This window comes from Asparagus officinalis, chromosome 2 (assembly GCF_001876935.1).
Source record: "Asparagus officinalis chromosome 2, Aspof.V1, whole genome shotgun sequence".
Taxonomy (NCBI): domain Eukaryota; kingdom Viridiplantae; phylum Streptophyta; class Magnoliopsida; order Asparagales; family Asparagaceae; genus Asparagus; species Asparagus officinalis.
In genome coordinates, this window is record NC_033795.1 from 11,445,489 (window position 1) to 11,462,981 (window position 17,493).

A 17,493-nucleotide genomic window follows, 5' to 3' on the forward strand; every position below is an offset into this window, starting at 1 on the left:
CAGAAGCTTGGAAATCCCACTAACTTTCCAGCTCCTCTTCCATGTCGAATACCAATCAACACCATCTTGAGTTTGCTATTGATTTCTTTCAAACTAACTAGATACCCTGACTCATAAAGAAAAATTTCAATACAAGTATACGATCATATAAATACTACATGTATCAGCATGAATCCTTATCGAAACCGGAAATTCATATCTAATACGGGTACATGAGAAAAAAATCTAGTGGATCCGATTCACAGCATTAATGGTGCACCAATATGACACCAGCCTTGGATCAGTAGGTTTCAGGTTTTCTTCTTCTTCTTTTTTATGTGCTTCGGTCCAAAGGCTTGATACCCCTTCAGTGAACCATTAGTGTCATGGACCAGGTCCAATGGATACTTTCTCCAGGAAATAAAGGAAGGTGAACGAATCAATGTATCAGAGGCTTGTCAGGAAAGAGGCGGAATAGAAAAAGAAATATTGCAAGAAAATTAGTTGAAAAAGAGAGAAAAAGAGAATTAGCTGAAAAAATAAGAACCAAATAATGCGAGGAAACAAGACAAGCATTAAAAGATGAACATAAAGAAGTAGAATGTGAAACCAAATGCTATAAGTAAAATAGCAGAAGAATAGATAGTACGTAAGCAGGGGGAATGAGGCATGTGTGTGTGCTATTATAAATGCTGAAACTGGCTCTCTATTATAAATACTCTAAATTAACCCAGGAAAAATCGGATCAAAATAATGATACTGAAGCTTCCAGGTTACAATATACAACCTAGATCCCATTAACAACAATACAAAGACAAATTCATTTGCATAGAATAGAAGAGATTACCACCTACTAGTTTCCAAGATCCTAGTACAGGGAGTAAAAGATATGAGTGGCAATGCCAAGAAAACAAGCAGCAATTTGGACGCTTTAATATGTTGTGTCAATTAAAAGAAAGATAGTTAATTAATACATAACCTGAAAAAGATGGAATGCAAAAAAATTTCTGCTCATATTNATTATCACATGAAGTCCAAGAATCCTTTGTAAGTTTTAGTTACTTGGATAAAAAATCTATGCTTTTCTATACTAGTTTCATTGGAAAATTCTAATAAGATACTTGGAATCATAGATAAAGAAATGCCCTTTTGGACGTTGAGGATCAAAGAGCAGCCATTTTACATCTCTTATGAAACAGAAAAAAAAAGTAGATAATTATAACTCACCGAAAAGAAAAGAAATATTGGGCATTGTATACCCTTATCAATCTTCTCCATCTCCGCCTCCTGAAAAGCAGCATCTAACTTATTGTTCCCATTCGCAGTGCTTGCCCATACACTATACTTGATGCTCTTATGGATATCATCTTCACTGTATGATTTTATCATGAAAAATTTTGCATTCTCATATTTAACTTGGAAGTCAGATTTATTATACTGATCTTCTTGCCAAGAAGGGTTCAAGTTATCTTTCTCCACAGATGAACTTGAATGAGGCTTCAATCTGTTGGCACGAGGACCACGAACTAGCTCATTAGGTGCGCCATAACTTTTTTGGAAGTTTGGCTTATCCCTTATCTGAAACCGGTAGTTATTGTTTGCAGTTGGATAAGTTGACGTGGATCCAGAGAAAGTATTTCTAGGGTAAGGAAAACTGTGTCCTTGATAAGTAGTGGAAGATATCTTGGTCAAAGATTGATATCCTTGAGAATCTCTAACAGGTTGTATACCAGGATGCATCTGTGCAGCCTGGAACATAAAATTATATTAACAGTTTGATGAAATCAGAAGTAGATATATAAAGAAATTGATATAGAACATCACGAGTTGACTCTAGCAAGAAAATGATTGAAATTCAGTAATATTAATATACATATCCTATTTCCACAAAATTAATCTATAGTTGGAAATAGGACCATAACAGGAGATAGACAAAAACAAAACATATCTTCTATATGCAGTAAAAGGAGCTGCGACCTAAAACAGCCGTCAGATATTTGCAATAAGTAGGTAAACTGCCAATATTCGTTCTAAATATCCAATAAAAACTACTAATAATTGAAGATGTAGATGATTACAATACTTCAGTTGAACACATCAAAACAGAGGAGCAAGCAAATATCAGGCACATATGAGATTCTGAAATAAAAAGTAAGTAATCAAACAGAATTTTTGAGAAATTTCCTCAAGATAAGATGAATAGACTGGACGGAATACAAATTAATGTGTAGATAATATCTTCTTTTTGAGCAACAGCTATTTAACGTAAGTTTTGTATTCCTACAAATAGTCTGATTAGTCTTCCCTTGCTAAATAACTTAAGAAAAATTTACATATACATATACATTAAATTCACAGAAATTCAATGTTTATTGTATTTTATTTTCTAGAAAAAGGATGGAGCCTCGACATTGAAAACCCCAGCCATCTACACCAAATTCTATGTTAATTTATTATGTATCTTTGAATTTTCAATGTAAAATTCTTTGCGCATCTTTTGTATGCTTATTTATGTAAGAACTGTATAATGATCTAACGTGAGATTAATTAAGGTAAAACCTATGAAGCACGGACACGCATAACATGAAGCCGTGTCGTGTCGTGTCCGTGTCGGACACACGTGTCGAACACACCCCCCCCCCCCCCAAAAAAAAAAAACCCAATAAAAAATAAAATAAAAAATATAATATTTTCTTGTTTCGACTCGATGCACAGCCTATATGACATTTAAATATGCAATAAAAATCAGTAAATAAATAAATAAGAGATCATACCTTAAGGTCACGTTTGTTTGTTTTTTTTATCTGCAGACTAGGGGATATTGTAACCCCAAGACTATAGTTCACGGACTAGGGGATATTGTAACCCATGGACTATAGTCCATGGACTATGTAATCTTTCGACTAATCTAGTCTAGTTCAGTATTGTTTTCACACGGACTAACCTTCGGACTAAGTCAAAATAGTCTAGACCATAGTTTATGTTTAAAGGGATTATGACCGTTGTGACTAATATCATAACCAAAATGATTTTTCTGTGCTCCACTCAACTAATATTTTATCAATACATTTGTTTAGCAAAAAATACAAATTTTGAGAATGGCATGGTCAAGTAGAGCATTTGGATAACAGAGACTGAAGTTGGTTATGACCATCAGCTTCTTCTCAGGTGGAAATTTTGAATGTAACTAACTGGTGGAGGGACTGCAACCAGTAGTAAGATTGTAATAGTCCACAAAATGCATAATTGACTAATTGTTAATGTAGATGCACATTCATAATCCTTCCAGCTTAGGAAATGGGAAACAAATATATGACTTTGTTTTCTTTTTATTCTCCCGAAAAAGAAACTTGTGAAAAAAATCAGAACGAACAGAAAAAAATTGATCTCGTGGAAAAATGGAAAAGGATAAGGCTAAATTTGTTCCAAAATCTTAATCACCTTTAGATAACTAGAACCCGGATTGTAAAGATGGGGTGGGGTGGGTTTAAAATAGTCCTCTTTTGGTTTAAAATAGTCCCTCTTTTGAGTTTAAAATAGTTCCCTTTTGGGTATTACGTAGTCCCTACTTAAAAATAATCCGGAGTAGATAAAAAACAAACATGAGATAAGAAAGGTGGGTCCGGACTACTTTAAAATAGTACATGGACAAAGAAAAAAGAAAACTTGGCCTACAATAGAAAAACATAAGCTTTTCTTGTTCCATCCCCATCCACAGCCTATATAACATTTAAAGATGCCAAAAAAATCTCAGTAAATAAATAAATAAGCGATCATACCTTAATAGGTTTGTCAGAATGACCAGAAAAGGCAGAAGAGGAATTGAGCTGATGCGGCCTTGACTCTAAAGTCTTTGGAGATGCTTCATGCTCAAGTTTAATTTCAGATTTTTCCAACTTCAGATCTGCTGACTTGGAAGGACCGGTATCTCCTGAATGCAATGCCTTTGTTTCTGAAAGAATAACAAGTTCAGTTTTGGCTTGTGAATGTTGAACAACTAGTGCTGTGTTCCGTGAACGCAAAGGCATTGTTTCTGAATGACTGGAAACTTTTTCTTCAATATGTCCAGCAGACAAGTATGGCTGCTGTAAAGGAAATTGGTCCTCAGACGACATCATTTGACCTTGAGCAGATGTAGTTTGGCTAGGCACTAAGTAGATAAAAGAGTTCCCGTTTGAGAAACCTACAAGAGCCACAATTAGAAGTCACAATTAAAAGATATCAAAACATAATTTGATCCTGGAAATCCTGGCACACTATCAAGAAGTTACATATCTTTAAGCTACCAAATATTAGCCGTAGTTCTCTTGTCACGCAACTTGTTTATATTATTCCACAGAAATTACTCAATGAAGCAAAAATTCCAATTGAAATAACACATAATTTTTCAAATCTATAATAAATCTACAGAATCATAGTTACATAGTACACGATACATAGCAGGTCATGGTACGAATTCGGGTACGCAATTCGCCACTTAGAAAATTTGGATTCATTAGGGGTAGCTTGCTTCGGTTTGCAAGTTTGGTAGTGGTATGTTGTAAATTTTTTTAGGGTGCGCTTAAAAGTTTTCCAAAGTATATAGTAGAAAGCTAGAAATCTAATTATGAATTTTAATATTTTTATACAAAATACTTAAATACTTCTTTTAGATGGTGTTCGTTTCTTTGTTCTGTGTTTTCTTTTTCACGAAACTTGTTTTAGGATCATGGTTTCGTTTTACATCTAATTAAATACGTGTTTAGTTATAGTAAAGTCATCGGCTCATACACTCTATTGTGTGGCTCCTTTCACTTAATTACACACAATGCATTGAGTCTTGTGCACGTACACTGAAAGAGGCTTTGCATCTAGCATACTTGTAAGTGGTACGCCAATTTTGGGGAACCAGTTCGTGTATCAGAGGGAATCGGTTCGTAAATGTACCGGGAATCGGTTCACAAGAATTGTACGATGGTTTGAGGGGGTTCCGGGGAATTGCGCAACTATGCTACAGATGATAGTGGTTGTTTTGCCCCTGTAGGTATCGATTACAGGTGACATTGGTAACTGCATCGTATTGTTTGCACTTGTTACTCTAAAGATCACATTTCTTTTGATTCTATCACGTCTTTTTCGTGATATGATCACCATTTTTGTGATCCTATCTAAACTTTCCTACTATTAGCAATGCTACCAAGATACTAAACTTGTGCTTATAACGCTATCTTCTTTAAAGTCGATTTTCTCAAAACTTTAACAACATAACATCTTAAGAATCACACATCAATTACCAAAGTGTCTATCATCTGCAGAGGGCTAGAAAATAAGAAGGTTATAGAAAGCACAAAGAATGAATGAAAAGTTAGGCAATGTAAAGATATAATTCAATCAGATCATGATTCATATCATGTTTTGTTCAAACTGTATCAAATTTAAGAAAACTCACATAAGACGGAACAGATAACTTTATCAAGATAGATAATATCGCATCTCCTAATCACTAATTAGACCATGATCCATTTGGTGAAAAGATTGTCTAACAGTTGAGTAGCATTGTACAACAGTAGTAAACTATTATAAGAGTTACTAGATGACACGATAAAATTAGACACGTATATGGAATAAGATCTAGTGGTCTACAGCTTATTTCACAAGGAAAACCCTACTATTTATACTCATCAAGGTAGTGATAAAACTGAAGTCAGGTAACAAGAATAAAATCAACCCACTAAATGAAAATCAAAGAAAAAAATCAAAAGGATACAGCAAAACCCCACGTTTCTTCTAAAGAATAATATTTACTTGCTTGATTTAATCTCTCCTTTTTATCAGCATTGAACCTTCAAAAAAGAAAACATCACCTAACCACTAAAGATCCCGTCTTTCCCAAATTAAGAAAATCATAAAGAAAGACAACGGAAAATCTAGAATTGCTAAGAAGATAACAGTGACAGTTTAAGCGAAAAATGAAATAGTAAAAAATGAATTTTAAAATCAAAATTTTCCCAAACATTAAAACACTGATCAATAAAAATCAAACCAGGATAAAAAAAATTAACAAATTTTATATGAAATTCCCCCCAAAAAATTGAGATGCCTAACAATTACAAAATAATAAACCCTAGAAGACTCGACAGCAACCCGCCATTGCCGCATCTCAACACATCCACAAACGTTCCATAAAAAAAAACTCAATCTCTCTCAAAAATAATCAAAAAATTAATAATTTTTTGCGAAAAAGGAGACGCCTTTGTTACCTGAAAATGGAGTTCTAGGGCTCGGAGAACGACCTCCGGCAACTTCCGCTGCTCTCGGTGGTTTTCAAAGTGAGAGAAGCGGCGATGAGAGAAATCGGAACAGAGGGAGCGAGGTTAATTTATTAACTGGAGCCTGATCGGACGGCTGGGGCTTGCGATAGGTTGGAGAATGAATCTCGACCGTAGGATTGAGACCGTTGCTATGTGACGTCAGCTGAGGATTGGGGGAGGAAAAAGCGGGTACGGGTTCGGGTCGGTTATAAAAGATCGGTCCGTTTCCCGAGGGGTTCATGGATGTCTGTGCTTCGCTTAGGAAAAGGTTAGTGCTAGTGGCTGCATTCATGAGATAGTACTAACCACAATAAGATGTTTTCTTTTTCAAGGAGTAATATGAAGTTCTCTGAATGGTCAATCAGTCAGGAGATCCAAGTGAATTTATGTCACATCATTATTTTCTAGGGTTTTTACGTATATATATACCCCTCGTGTTTTTAATCATACTCTCTTTTAAAAACACGAGTTTGGAAAAATCTTCCGGTTGACAAAAATACACTTCCATTAAGTAATAATAAATTGATAAATTAATGATTTCTTATTGGATATAGTATGAAGATAAGGATATAGTTTTCATTAAATGTAAACCTTAATAAAATTATTGAATATCAAATTTACAAATGTACACAATATGAAGGGCGTATATACAAAAACCAAACAAATTAACGAGATAAATAATGTTTGCCCCAAAGGTCGAACCCAGAAATAGCACAGACTTACAAATGTACATAGTGTGGACGAGATATTTGCAAAATCCACCAAACAAATTAAAGAGACAAATGTCGTTCTCAAAATTATAAAAAAGGAAAATTAAAACAAACGACTACGATCTAAGAACACAACGTGACGATCTCTCATCGGCTAAAATTCAAGTAGTTCATAGTACTGCATAATTAGTTTTAAAGTTTAATTATACTATTATTATTTAAACAGAACTCTATTTACGATGTTATCTTTTCACATGCAACATCGCATACCAATATATATAAGCCAAGAAATTACAATAATTTACATAGCATTTTTATCCCCTTCTATAGGTGTGTGCCTTTGTTAGTTTCTTCTTGTTAGATTTAATTAGATTGTTTAAATATTATGAATTATGAATAGCAACAATTTTCACAACATTTTCATCTATTTTCTTCTTATTAGATTAGATTAGATTATTTTAAAGCAATTAACTATATATATGTTTGATCTTTTTTCAGATCAGAAATTACAATAATTTTTCATAGCATTTTCATCTCCTTCAATAAGTATATGCATTTGTTATTTTCTTCTTATTAGATAATATTAGATTGTTTAAAAAATATAAATTATAAAATTATAATAATTTTCACATCACTTTCATCTATTTTTTTTATTAGATTAGATTATTTTAAAACAATTAATTATATTGTATATGTGATCTTTCTTTTCAGATCACAAAGTTTAATTATAGTATTATTATTTAAATAGATATTTTGTATAAAAATCAAAGAGAATCTCACACGTATCTTAGATCTCAATGCCAATTGTAATACTTGCATATGAGTGTTGGTTAAAATAAATTTTATGTATAAACTTAACTTATATGATCCTACTTTAAGCGGATTAGATAATTTAAATTTTTTTACATCCAAACTCTTCCACAAAACCAAAAGAGAGTAGCGATACTATAGCTATATATATCCACAGGACCATAAATATCTCGAAATTGAGCTAAGAAAACCACACGAAAAACAATATTAATTACCCTAAGTCATCACTGTTTTCAAAACCACCATTCTCCATCTCCATTTATAATATATCCACATACCCAAAATTAAGCTGCTGGGTTTTTTCCTCACAAACTACATCATTGATCAACCCTCCTTTTTCCTTTGTACTTAAATAACATTCATTGCGATGAGGACTCACTTGGGTTCTTTGCCTGCCTTAAACACTGTTTGTGGGAAATTTCGCAGTAAAAGAAATGAAAGAAAAATTAATTGGTATTCTCTCAAAATCGATTACAATTTGGATTTCCTGATTACATAAAAGAAATGAAAGAAAAATTAATTGGTATTCTCTCAAAATCGATTACAATTTGGATTTCCTGATTACAAAAGAGAGGAGAATGAATTTGACTCTCCCCTTTGTTTAAAACTGGGTTCTTCACGGTGGCGATGGAGTGTCTCCCTCGAGTGCTCGCGTCGAGTTTGCTCTCCGTTGACGATCCGAACGTTTTGATTCACTGGAACGTGGTCTTCTCCTCACGATTTGATGTTGTGAAGGACTTGCAAAGCAAGTTTGAAACTCTGGACGAGTTGATAACTCAAATCGAGTTTAGAAACTCAGAACGAGTTTAAACTCTGTAACAGAGTTGATTTGAACCGAAAATCGGTTAATAAGCCGGGGATGAAAGCTCCAAGGAATGCTCCAGAGATTGAGCGAAGACCCCCCTTTTCTGATCTCCAGATCCGAGAAATCCCCAAGATCCGAAGATGCTCTGCTCAAGAGGTTGCCGATCTCTCCTTTTGCGATCTGTTTTTGATGCAAAAAGCCCATCCCTTAACTCAATTGAGTTTCTGGTATTTATAGGGGATTAAGGGTGGTAACTACCCCCTTAATCTGCTCCTAAGTGGGGCGGAAATCCCTCAAATCATGAGGGAAAATGGTTCTTGGAACTGTTCGGTTCGTGTTTGAATGAGTCAAACGTCGAAAATGGCGTTCTGGGCCCGAACTCTGCGTTTTAGACTAAAAACGCAGAGTTGGGCCTATGTTGGGTGGCTGAACGTACAGGCCACGATGCGTTGTAACTCTGAAACGCAGAGTTGGGATACAGAGATGAACTCTGCGTTTTAGACCTGAGACGCAGAGTTGGAACACAGAGATGAACTTTGCGTTTTAGACCTGAGACGCAGAGTTGGAACACTGAGATGAACTCTGCGTTTTGGACCTGAGACACAGAGTTGGAACACAGAGATGAACTCTGCGTTTTGGACCTGAGACGCGGAGTTGGGTTCTGCATGGACTCTGTGCTTTAAGTCCACGAACTCTGCGTTTTGACTCTAGAACGTAGCCACGGCCTCTGCGTTTCGAGTTTGGAACGCAGCCACGACCTCTGCGTTTTGAGTTTGGAACGCAGCCACGACCTCTGCGTTTTGAATCTCAAATGCGGTCACGACCTCTGCGTTTTGAGTTTAGAACGCGGGCATGACCTCTTCGTTTCGAATCTTGGATGCAGAGGTGAGTCTCAGGCAGGCTCGGCGAGCTTCAGGCTAAGTCCAATGTTCAGACGAAGTCCAGTCTTGCAGACGGACTTCAGAACATAACTTGCTGCGAAGAACAGGTCATAACTTTCAAACCGTAAGTCGGAATTGGACGAATTATATATGAAAATCGGATCTCGACGAGACGGAGCCGACCAAACCCACCCCATCGGGTTCGATTTGCTCCGTCAGTTTTGCCAAATTCCTTACGGTTTGAGAGATATCTGCGTTTTAATATGAAGGGACCGTCAATTTGTAGTCTCTTTCGCTAGAGTGTTGCAAAGATCGTCACCTTGTAACATTCGTCTTGGCTCCTTAAAAATATGAGAGTCATCAGATTATAACTCCCGATGTTGATTATGAATGCTGTTGAATTAGAGCTTTCATTAGTTGTTGTAAAGGTCGTCAGATTGTAACATTCTACGTGAAAGTCTTCAAATTGTAGCCTTCTGGAAGTCGTCAGATTGTAACTTCCATCATTGGTGTCTGATGGGGATAAACTATCTGTAGTGATTTTTAGATAGCCTACAAACACCCAATAAAAAAAATAATGTACTAGACCTTATAGTTAGTTAATAATGAGATCCTATCATTATAAACAAATTAAGTAAAAATTAATAATTCTTAAGAATGTATTACGTTCCCTTATCTTCCACTGCAAACTTGTTAGTGTTTTGGCCCAAATAGATTTTTAAAATTAAGCTTGATGGTTGCTTGATTTAAAAAAATTTCTGTTAGAGGGCCCAAATAGTTTGTTTTATAGTTTAAGACTATCAACATATTTTGTCTATGATGCATATCAATTATGAGTAATAATATAATTTTATTGATCCAAGTATATCCTAATATATTTCTAGACTCTTGTCTTGTCTTTTGCTCTTTATTATATACCAACATAATATCACAATTGATATAGATGATGAAGGCACTACTGTAGAAGTGCATAGGAAAAAGATAAATGTGGAGAATGATTGATCTCGGTTCAATTAAATATGAATAAAGAACGATAAAGGATAATATTTTTTTGAATATTTTATAGTAAAACTTAATTTTTGAGTAAAATTAGGAACATTTAGAAGGAATTTTCATGCAAAATTTTTAATATGCTATGGTTTTGTCATGTAAAATTATACTAGAGTCACAATTATTCTTTAGTATTTATTTTATTTATTTTAAGTTTATCAATAATTAAAATGTCTTCCAGTCTTGTGAAAAATATGTGCTCTATGCTGAGCTTATACAAGCCATCTTAATATTAAGTATTTTGTTATATTTTTACTAACACATCAATAATATATTATTGTATTTTTTTAAACTTAACACTACATTTAATGACTAGGATAAACAAATTGGACATCGATGATTTAATCCGATAAACAAATATGTTACATGAAGTTTAATATATACAAATTTAAAAAATAATATTGTGTATGTAAGTATATAAAAGTATATTGATCCCAGTTTTACACATAAATTTATTTCATACTTTTTTTAAATGTTTAGATAAAATTTATGGTAAAAGTAATAATCCATGTTTATAGATTTTAATTCAAAATGAATGTAATGACCGTAAATTTTCAATACTGGTTTAAATAAATTTTCTGGTATTTAAATATTAAATTTTATTTTTAAAAAGAGTATTTGTATTTTTCCTAATTTTTTAGAATTTTCTATGATTTAAAATAAGATTTTATATTTATTTTAAAGGTTTTGCTAATTATAAATTTTAATTGTTACGGTAAAGACTTTTAAATTAACATTTGGTTATTATTTATTATTATTATTATTTGTATTATTAATTATCTTGTATTAAATTTTTAGCTTGCACCCCTTATCCCCTATTGTTATTTGTAGCTATCAGGTGATCAGCATGACAGTCAATTTGTTATTTGGCTTTTTCCATGTGTTTTCCTCTCCAACCAGTCTCTCTCTCTCTCTCATTATCCCTCACCTCAAACCCCTACCCCACCTCCCATAATTTCCTCCCTAATTCTCGCACTCCTCTCCCTTGTGTCCCGATCCATATCGTCTCTCTTTTCTTTTTCTCTCTCTGTCACTCTCACACTCTCTCCCCTCTATTATTTCTCCTCCCCCTCTCTCTTTCTCTCTCTCCTTCATCACCCGCAGCCAACTCCCCTCTCCCTTCACCATCTCTCTCACTCACTCCCTCACTCTCACATTTCTCTCTCTCTCATCTCATTATATCTCTCTCTCTCTCTCTCCATCTTCATCAATCACCTCCACTCCCTCAGCCGACCGCACCGTCCCCAAACCTATAGCCACCCCATCGCCGCCATCAACCTCCAGCAGCCCGCCGCCGACGAGCCCAAACTAGTGAGCTCACTGAAAAAACCTACAGTTCGGAGCCAACTTCGTGCGCGTTTTTCGGCCAACTCCGACCTCCGTTTCCGTCGATTCTTTCGCCGGTGCGTAGCCCTTCGTGTTTTCTATCACACGATATATTCCTTTCATTTGGGCTCCCTATCTACATCTCGTTATATTCGTTTGAATATCGCACGTCACATTAACACTCTTATTGTAATTTTAGCCGGCGATTCCGCGAAACCCGTTGTAACGCTGTGCAACCACCCCGATGGCCCCCACTTCGGTCCACGATATACCCACGGCAAGATCCCACTTGCTCATATCTGAATTTTGTATTTATTATGAATTATCTAAAATTTTATAGCTGATATATTTATCTACATGGGATTGTTTGATGAATAATATTAGATAAATCATAATTATGTGATAAATAGTATTTTCAAAAATATTATGATAAATTAAAAGAATTTATTTCGGCAGCATAATCATATTTGGATAATTATATTAATTAAAAAGAATTTATTTGAGAACGAAATCATTTTAGAATAATTATAATAAATTTTTTGAAATTATCTTGTGGAAGAAATCATTTTAGAATGAAATTTTTTTTAAAAAATAAATTATTTGGGAATGATAAATATTTTTAAAAAGAAATTATTTAGGAAAATGGACTATTTTGAATTAATGAGAATTTATCTTATAAAAAGATTATTTTGAATTTATGAATTTATTATTTTAAAAGATTATTTTTAGAATTATTATAATGAGAAAAGAACTTATTTTGGAAAAAAGAATTATTTTGAAATTAAATTTAAAAAAATTTAGATTGTAAAAGGAATTATTTTGAAGTAAATAAATTTATTATTTTAGAATATTATTTTAGAACAATTTTATGATTCAAATTCTTAATTTTGATTATCTAGTATTGTATGATATTAATGTACATGATTAGTTGCATTGATTATTCCTTATCGTGATTAAGAATCGTTAGGAGTTTATGACTATAGTGACATGTGTGACATGAATAAGACCTAGAGGCTTGTGTGTTGTTGACTTAGAAAATACAAGAGAGTTGGGATGGGAAAGTCAAGGTTCATGTGATCGGATAAGGCTGTTGATGTATCTTTCAGGCTCGCACCAGTGGTCGGTGTCGTCACTGGGGTTGGTTTGTAGGGCTAAAGTGAAGTGTGTACATCACTTTGGTCAGTGGGAATTTATTTCGTCACCCGAGTTCTGTTTGAAGTTCAGACCAGGCGGAAACGGATTGCATGCAGTCCTCTAGGCCGCATGTGTAGCGGGATTGGATACACGTAGAGGATTTGTAAACAGTCAGTTATCCGATGGCAGGAGCGTTGACTCTGTGTGAGATGTGACCAGTGACCTGTTATAGAATGGCTAGTTACATGACCTTGTTTCTTGGCTATGTATGATTTCTTGTGAGATACGGACCAGATATATTTCTTTTCATACATAGATTGGGATTAATATTTAATAATCTACAATTTGAGACTATGATATATACATGATGTTTTTCTTGTTTGGATTATTTCACTCGACGTACTACGTCTCTTGTTGTAGATTTTTAAGTATTAATTCCATCTAGTGTATAACCCTATACTTGGATGATTATTCTGATCGTTAGCTGTATGACCTCGTTACCCGATTGATTTTGGATTATTCTGATTATTCTATTCTAGTACTAAATTATATTTAGATTATTAGTATTCCAGCTGCATGTTTCTATTTATTATCACCATTATTACATTGGTCGCACAACCGTTCTATTATTCCTTTTGGGATCTTGCCGTGTGTCATGCACGCTGACGTACTCCTTTCTCTCGGGATGTACGTCAGATCTAGAGGACGGACAGCTACAGTTCGGAGTAGTACATGAGCCAGAGGATCCTCCGCAGGAAGGCTTTACAGACGGAGCAGAAGAACAAGTCGAAGCTTAGTTACCTCTTTTAGTTAGTTGATGACCCTAGTTTACTTTTATAGTACTTTCCAATTCCGCCTGATCGTTGTATTTTATATTTTTCCCGCATTCAAATCGTTTTGTATAAGGGCATGTTTGGCCCGAATATTATGTCTGGAGGATCATTTCAGTTGTGATATGTATTATTTTGTTCTGAGTTGTTTATTATATTCTTTCTGATTGTGATCGGGGACCTGTGACTTCGCATTGTATTTATTTCCAGACGCTTAGTGTATTGGATTGAGAAGAAAAGAAAAGAGAAAAAAATGTCAGTGTATATTTCTTCTCAATCTAATACGTCGCGGGCTTGCTCGCGTCTCGGTTCCTTGGTATTTTGGGAAGCGGGACGTGACAATGAATCTGAGTTATTTTATAGTAAGAAAATAAACAAAAAATAAATAAATTAATTTGATATCTAACCACGTGCATTACACGTGCACAAGAACTAGTACTTGTAAAATAACCACAACAACAGTTGGATGTGTCGACACATATTTTATGACATATATAAAAACACTGCTGGATTTTCAACTTTTAGCGACGGACAAATCCGTCGCTATAAGTCATTTTTCCGTCGCTAAAAGTTTTAGCGACGAAAAAAATAAAGTTCTGTCGCTAAAATTTCGACGCTATAACAGGGGTGCCTAAAAAAACTTTTGGCGACGGACATTCCGTCGCTAAATTTTAGCGACAGATTATTAGCGACGGAAAATTGGTCGCTATTTTAAAAAAATTAAAAATTAAAAAAACAATAGCGACGGAATTATACAGATCTGATTCCGTTGCTATTGTTTTTTTGAAATTATACAGATTTGATTTCGTGCACGTTTTCCGTCGCTAAATAGTACTTTAGCGACGTAATTTTCGTTGCTAAAATTCTTTTAGCAACGGAAGTTCCGTTGCTAAAAAATTAAAAAAAGAAATTTGCAAAATATTTTAAAAAATGAAAAAACTCTGTACAATATCGATAATAATTTTTAAAAACCTGTTCAATCAGCAGAAGAAAGCTTCAATCTCACACAAATATCACATCTCACGCATATATCACACATTTAATTCAATAAAAGCAAGTAAAAAAGAACCTCTCGACAGGTACATAATAAATATTTTTTATACAACACAAGAAATTGTTTTCAAAGTTATATTAAGGACAATCAATCCTCCTGATCATCATCATCCTCATCCTCAACACCAGCCACATTATGACTACCCCCCAGCTGCACCTTGTGAAGAAGTCCCGGCCTGTAAATATAAATCAAATGTTAACAAGTGTGTGTAAAAGTTAATAAGAGTACAAATATAAATATACTACAACACAACACCACAACATCACAACACCACAACACAACACCACAACATCACAGCACAACAACACAACAACACAACACCACAACAAGTCAACACAACAACACTACACCATCACAACACAACACAACACAACACTGCACAACACATCACCACACATCACACCACAACACAACAACACCACCACAAATCCTCCAACCTCACCCACCAACCAACCAACCAATACCACCAACACTACGCACGCATACACCATCAACACCACCATCACATAAAAACATTATAAGTATATATTTTGAGGTTTGTGTTAGGGTTAGAGTTAGGGTTTGTGTGTAACAGTTTGTATTAGTGTGTATCAGTATGTACGATATCATCTAATTAAAAAAAAGCAAAGTATATATATTACCTGTGACGACAGAAAATGTCTTCTATATGCCTCCTGAGCCTCCTGAGGCAGAGTCGACATGAATTGTGTGAACTCCAATACGGTCTGCTCCCGACACCTCCGTTCTTCCTCTAGAGCCCGCTGATATGTTGTTTGTTGTGACTGCCAATCTTCAATCGCTTTTAATCGCTGCTCCATCGAGTCTTGATATGAACTGCTTCCTGGTGTTCCTTGTGGTGCTGCAGACTCGTAGGTGCTACTAGACTCGTGCGGCCTCTGCTCGGATCCTCTCCACCGATATCTGTTCTTCCTATTAGGTCCAATGACCGTCTCGATGATGGAGTCCTCATCCTCTCTACTTAGCCGGCCAGGAGTGTTAGAACAGACCTGAGATATCAAAACAACCCGGGCAAGTCGACTTAATAATGATGCATTATTGATATGAAATTGAATATATAAATGAACTGCTACTTACAGCCAGATCCTTATTCTTTGCTTTCTTCTCTTCATTGGCGTAATTCGGGCTCATGGAAGTCAGAATACGATCTGCAAAATGTCTGAGATCTCCCCTTCCCTATTTTATTCAAATATATTATTAGGAAGTCAGAATACGATCTGCAAAATGTCTGAGATCTCCCCTTCCCTATTTTATTCAAATATATTATTAACCCATAACACATAAATTATACTCAACGTAAAAGCTAATTTATTATATAGCTCAAGCTCTAATTGATGATAATGCTGGCTGAATGTCCTGGAGCCCCCGTGATGCTCGTAATTGCGAGGCGCGTTGCGATTACTCGCTATTTCAGCTTGAGCCGGCAAAACAATGTCATTTCGAAACAATATAGAAATTCAAACAATAAATTAAAAATATATACTTCAATAATACCTGAATTTCAGCCGTGTCCCAGTAACTGCAAAGTGCAAAAAAATCTACTCCATCCACACGGACGTCAAGATGCCAGAATCGCTCCCAATCTTCTGTTATTTGAAGAAAATATTTTTTCTTCACCTCAAACCGCCATCTCTTGAACGATAAATTAATTTGCATGAAGCAGTAAGTCTAGGCACAAATATTATTGTCAAAAAAGAAAAATCGCTTAAGCATATAAAGAAAAAATAGACACAAATCAATGTATTAAACATAATAATAAACTAATAACTAATAATGATGAAAATTAAAATAAATGACTCACACATATATATCTCCAACAAGCCACCAGCGCATCAATCCGCTGCGATTTCCACGTCAAAAATATGTTGAAGAAATCGTGTCTCCTGGCTAAAGCGGCAAGGAAATTGTTGAAAGCATTGGCAAAGGCCCCAACAGGCACTCCGTTTTCCCATCGGATCACAGCCCTCCGATTAATATCAGGGATGAGGTTCGATTCCTTAGTAGCATTGCGGCCGCGTCTAGGAGGTCGCTCGGTACCTGCGAAACAAAGAATCAATCTATATTTGCGAAAAAAATTTAAAATAATAACCGATAAACTATAAAAATTTATTCATACCTTTCAGTTCGAGGCACCTACGCTTTGCTTGTTCGTACCTTTGCTGCGCGATGTCGCGCATAGTATGATAAGAATCCCAATCATCCCTCACCTTGGCCTGAGAGCATCTCCAACAGCTTCCCCATCTTCTTGAAATACTCAAATTTGGAGAATATAGAGCTTTTTTTTGGTCCAACAGATTCCCCATCCCATTCCCCAAAATAGGGAAGAAGGAGAAAAAATAGGGAGTCTTCCCAAATCTGCAGTATTCTCCAAATTTTTGGGGAGAGCTTTATTATTGTAATAAATGCGATTTTTCAAAATGGGGAAGCTGTTGGAGTTGGAGCAAAAATAATTTAGAGAATATGACTTTTGTTTCTCCATTTTGGAGAAAATTTTGGGGAAGCTGTTGGAGATGCTCTGACCGTGGACTCGCTGATCCGTAATAGAATCTGGCGGTAGTGTTAGACCCTAGAGGGGGGGTGATTAGGGTCTTATGCTAATCTAATCC

The 17,493-nt window shown here is 35.1% G+C and overlaps 1 protein-coding gene across 1 annotated transcript in view; it reads right to left on the reverse strand.

Moving 5' to 3' along the window:
- Window positions 1-6,323, reverse strand: part of LOC109830262 — a 10,382-nt gene extending 4,059 nt beyond the window's left edge. Inside the window, exons 1-3 of the mRNA XM_020397475.1 lie at window positions 6,219-6,323; window positions 3,759-4,162; window positions 1,207-1,728 (exon numbers count right to left, since the gene is read on the reverse strand). Of these exons, the coding sequence (XP_020253064.1) occupies window positions 1,207-1,728; window positions 3,759-4,097 (861 nt within the window). The 5' untranslated portion in view covers window positions 4,098-4,162; window positions 6,219-6,323. The remainder of the gene's footprint in view (window positions 1-1,206; window positions 1,729-3,758; window positions 4,163-6,218) is intronic.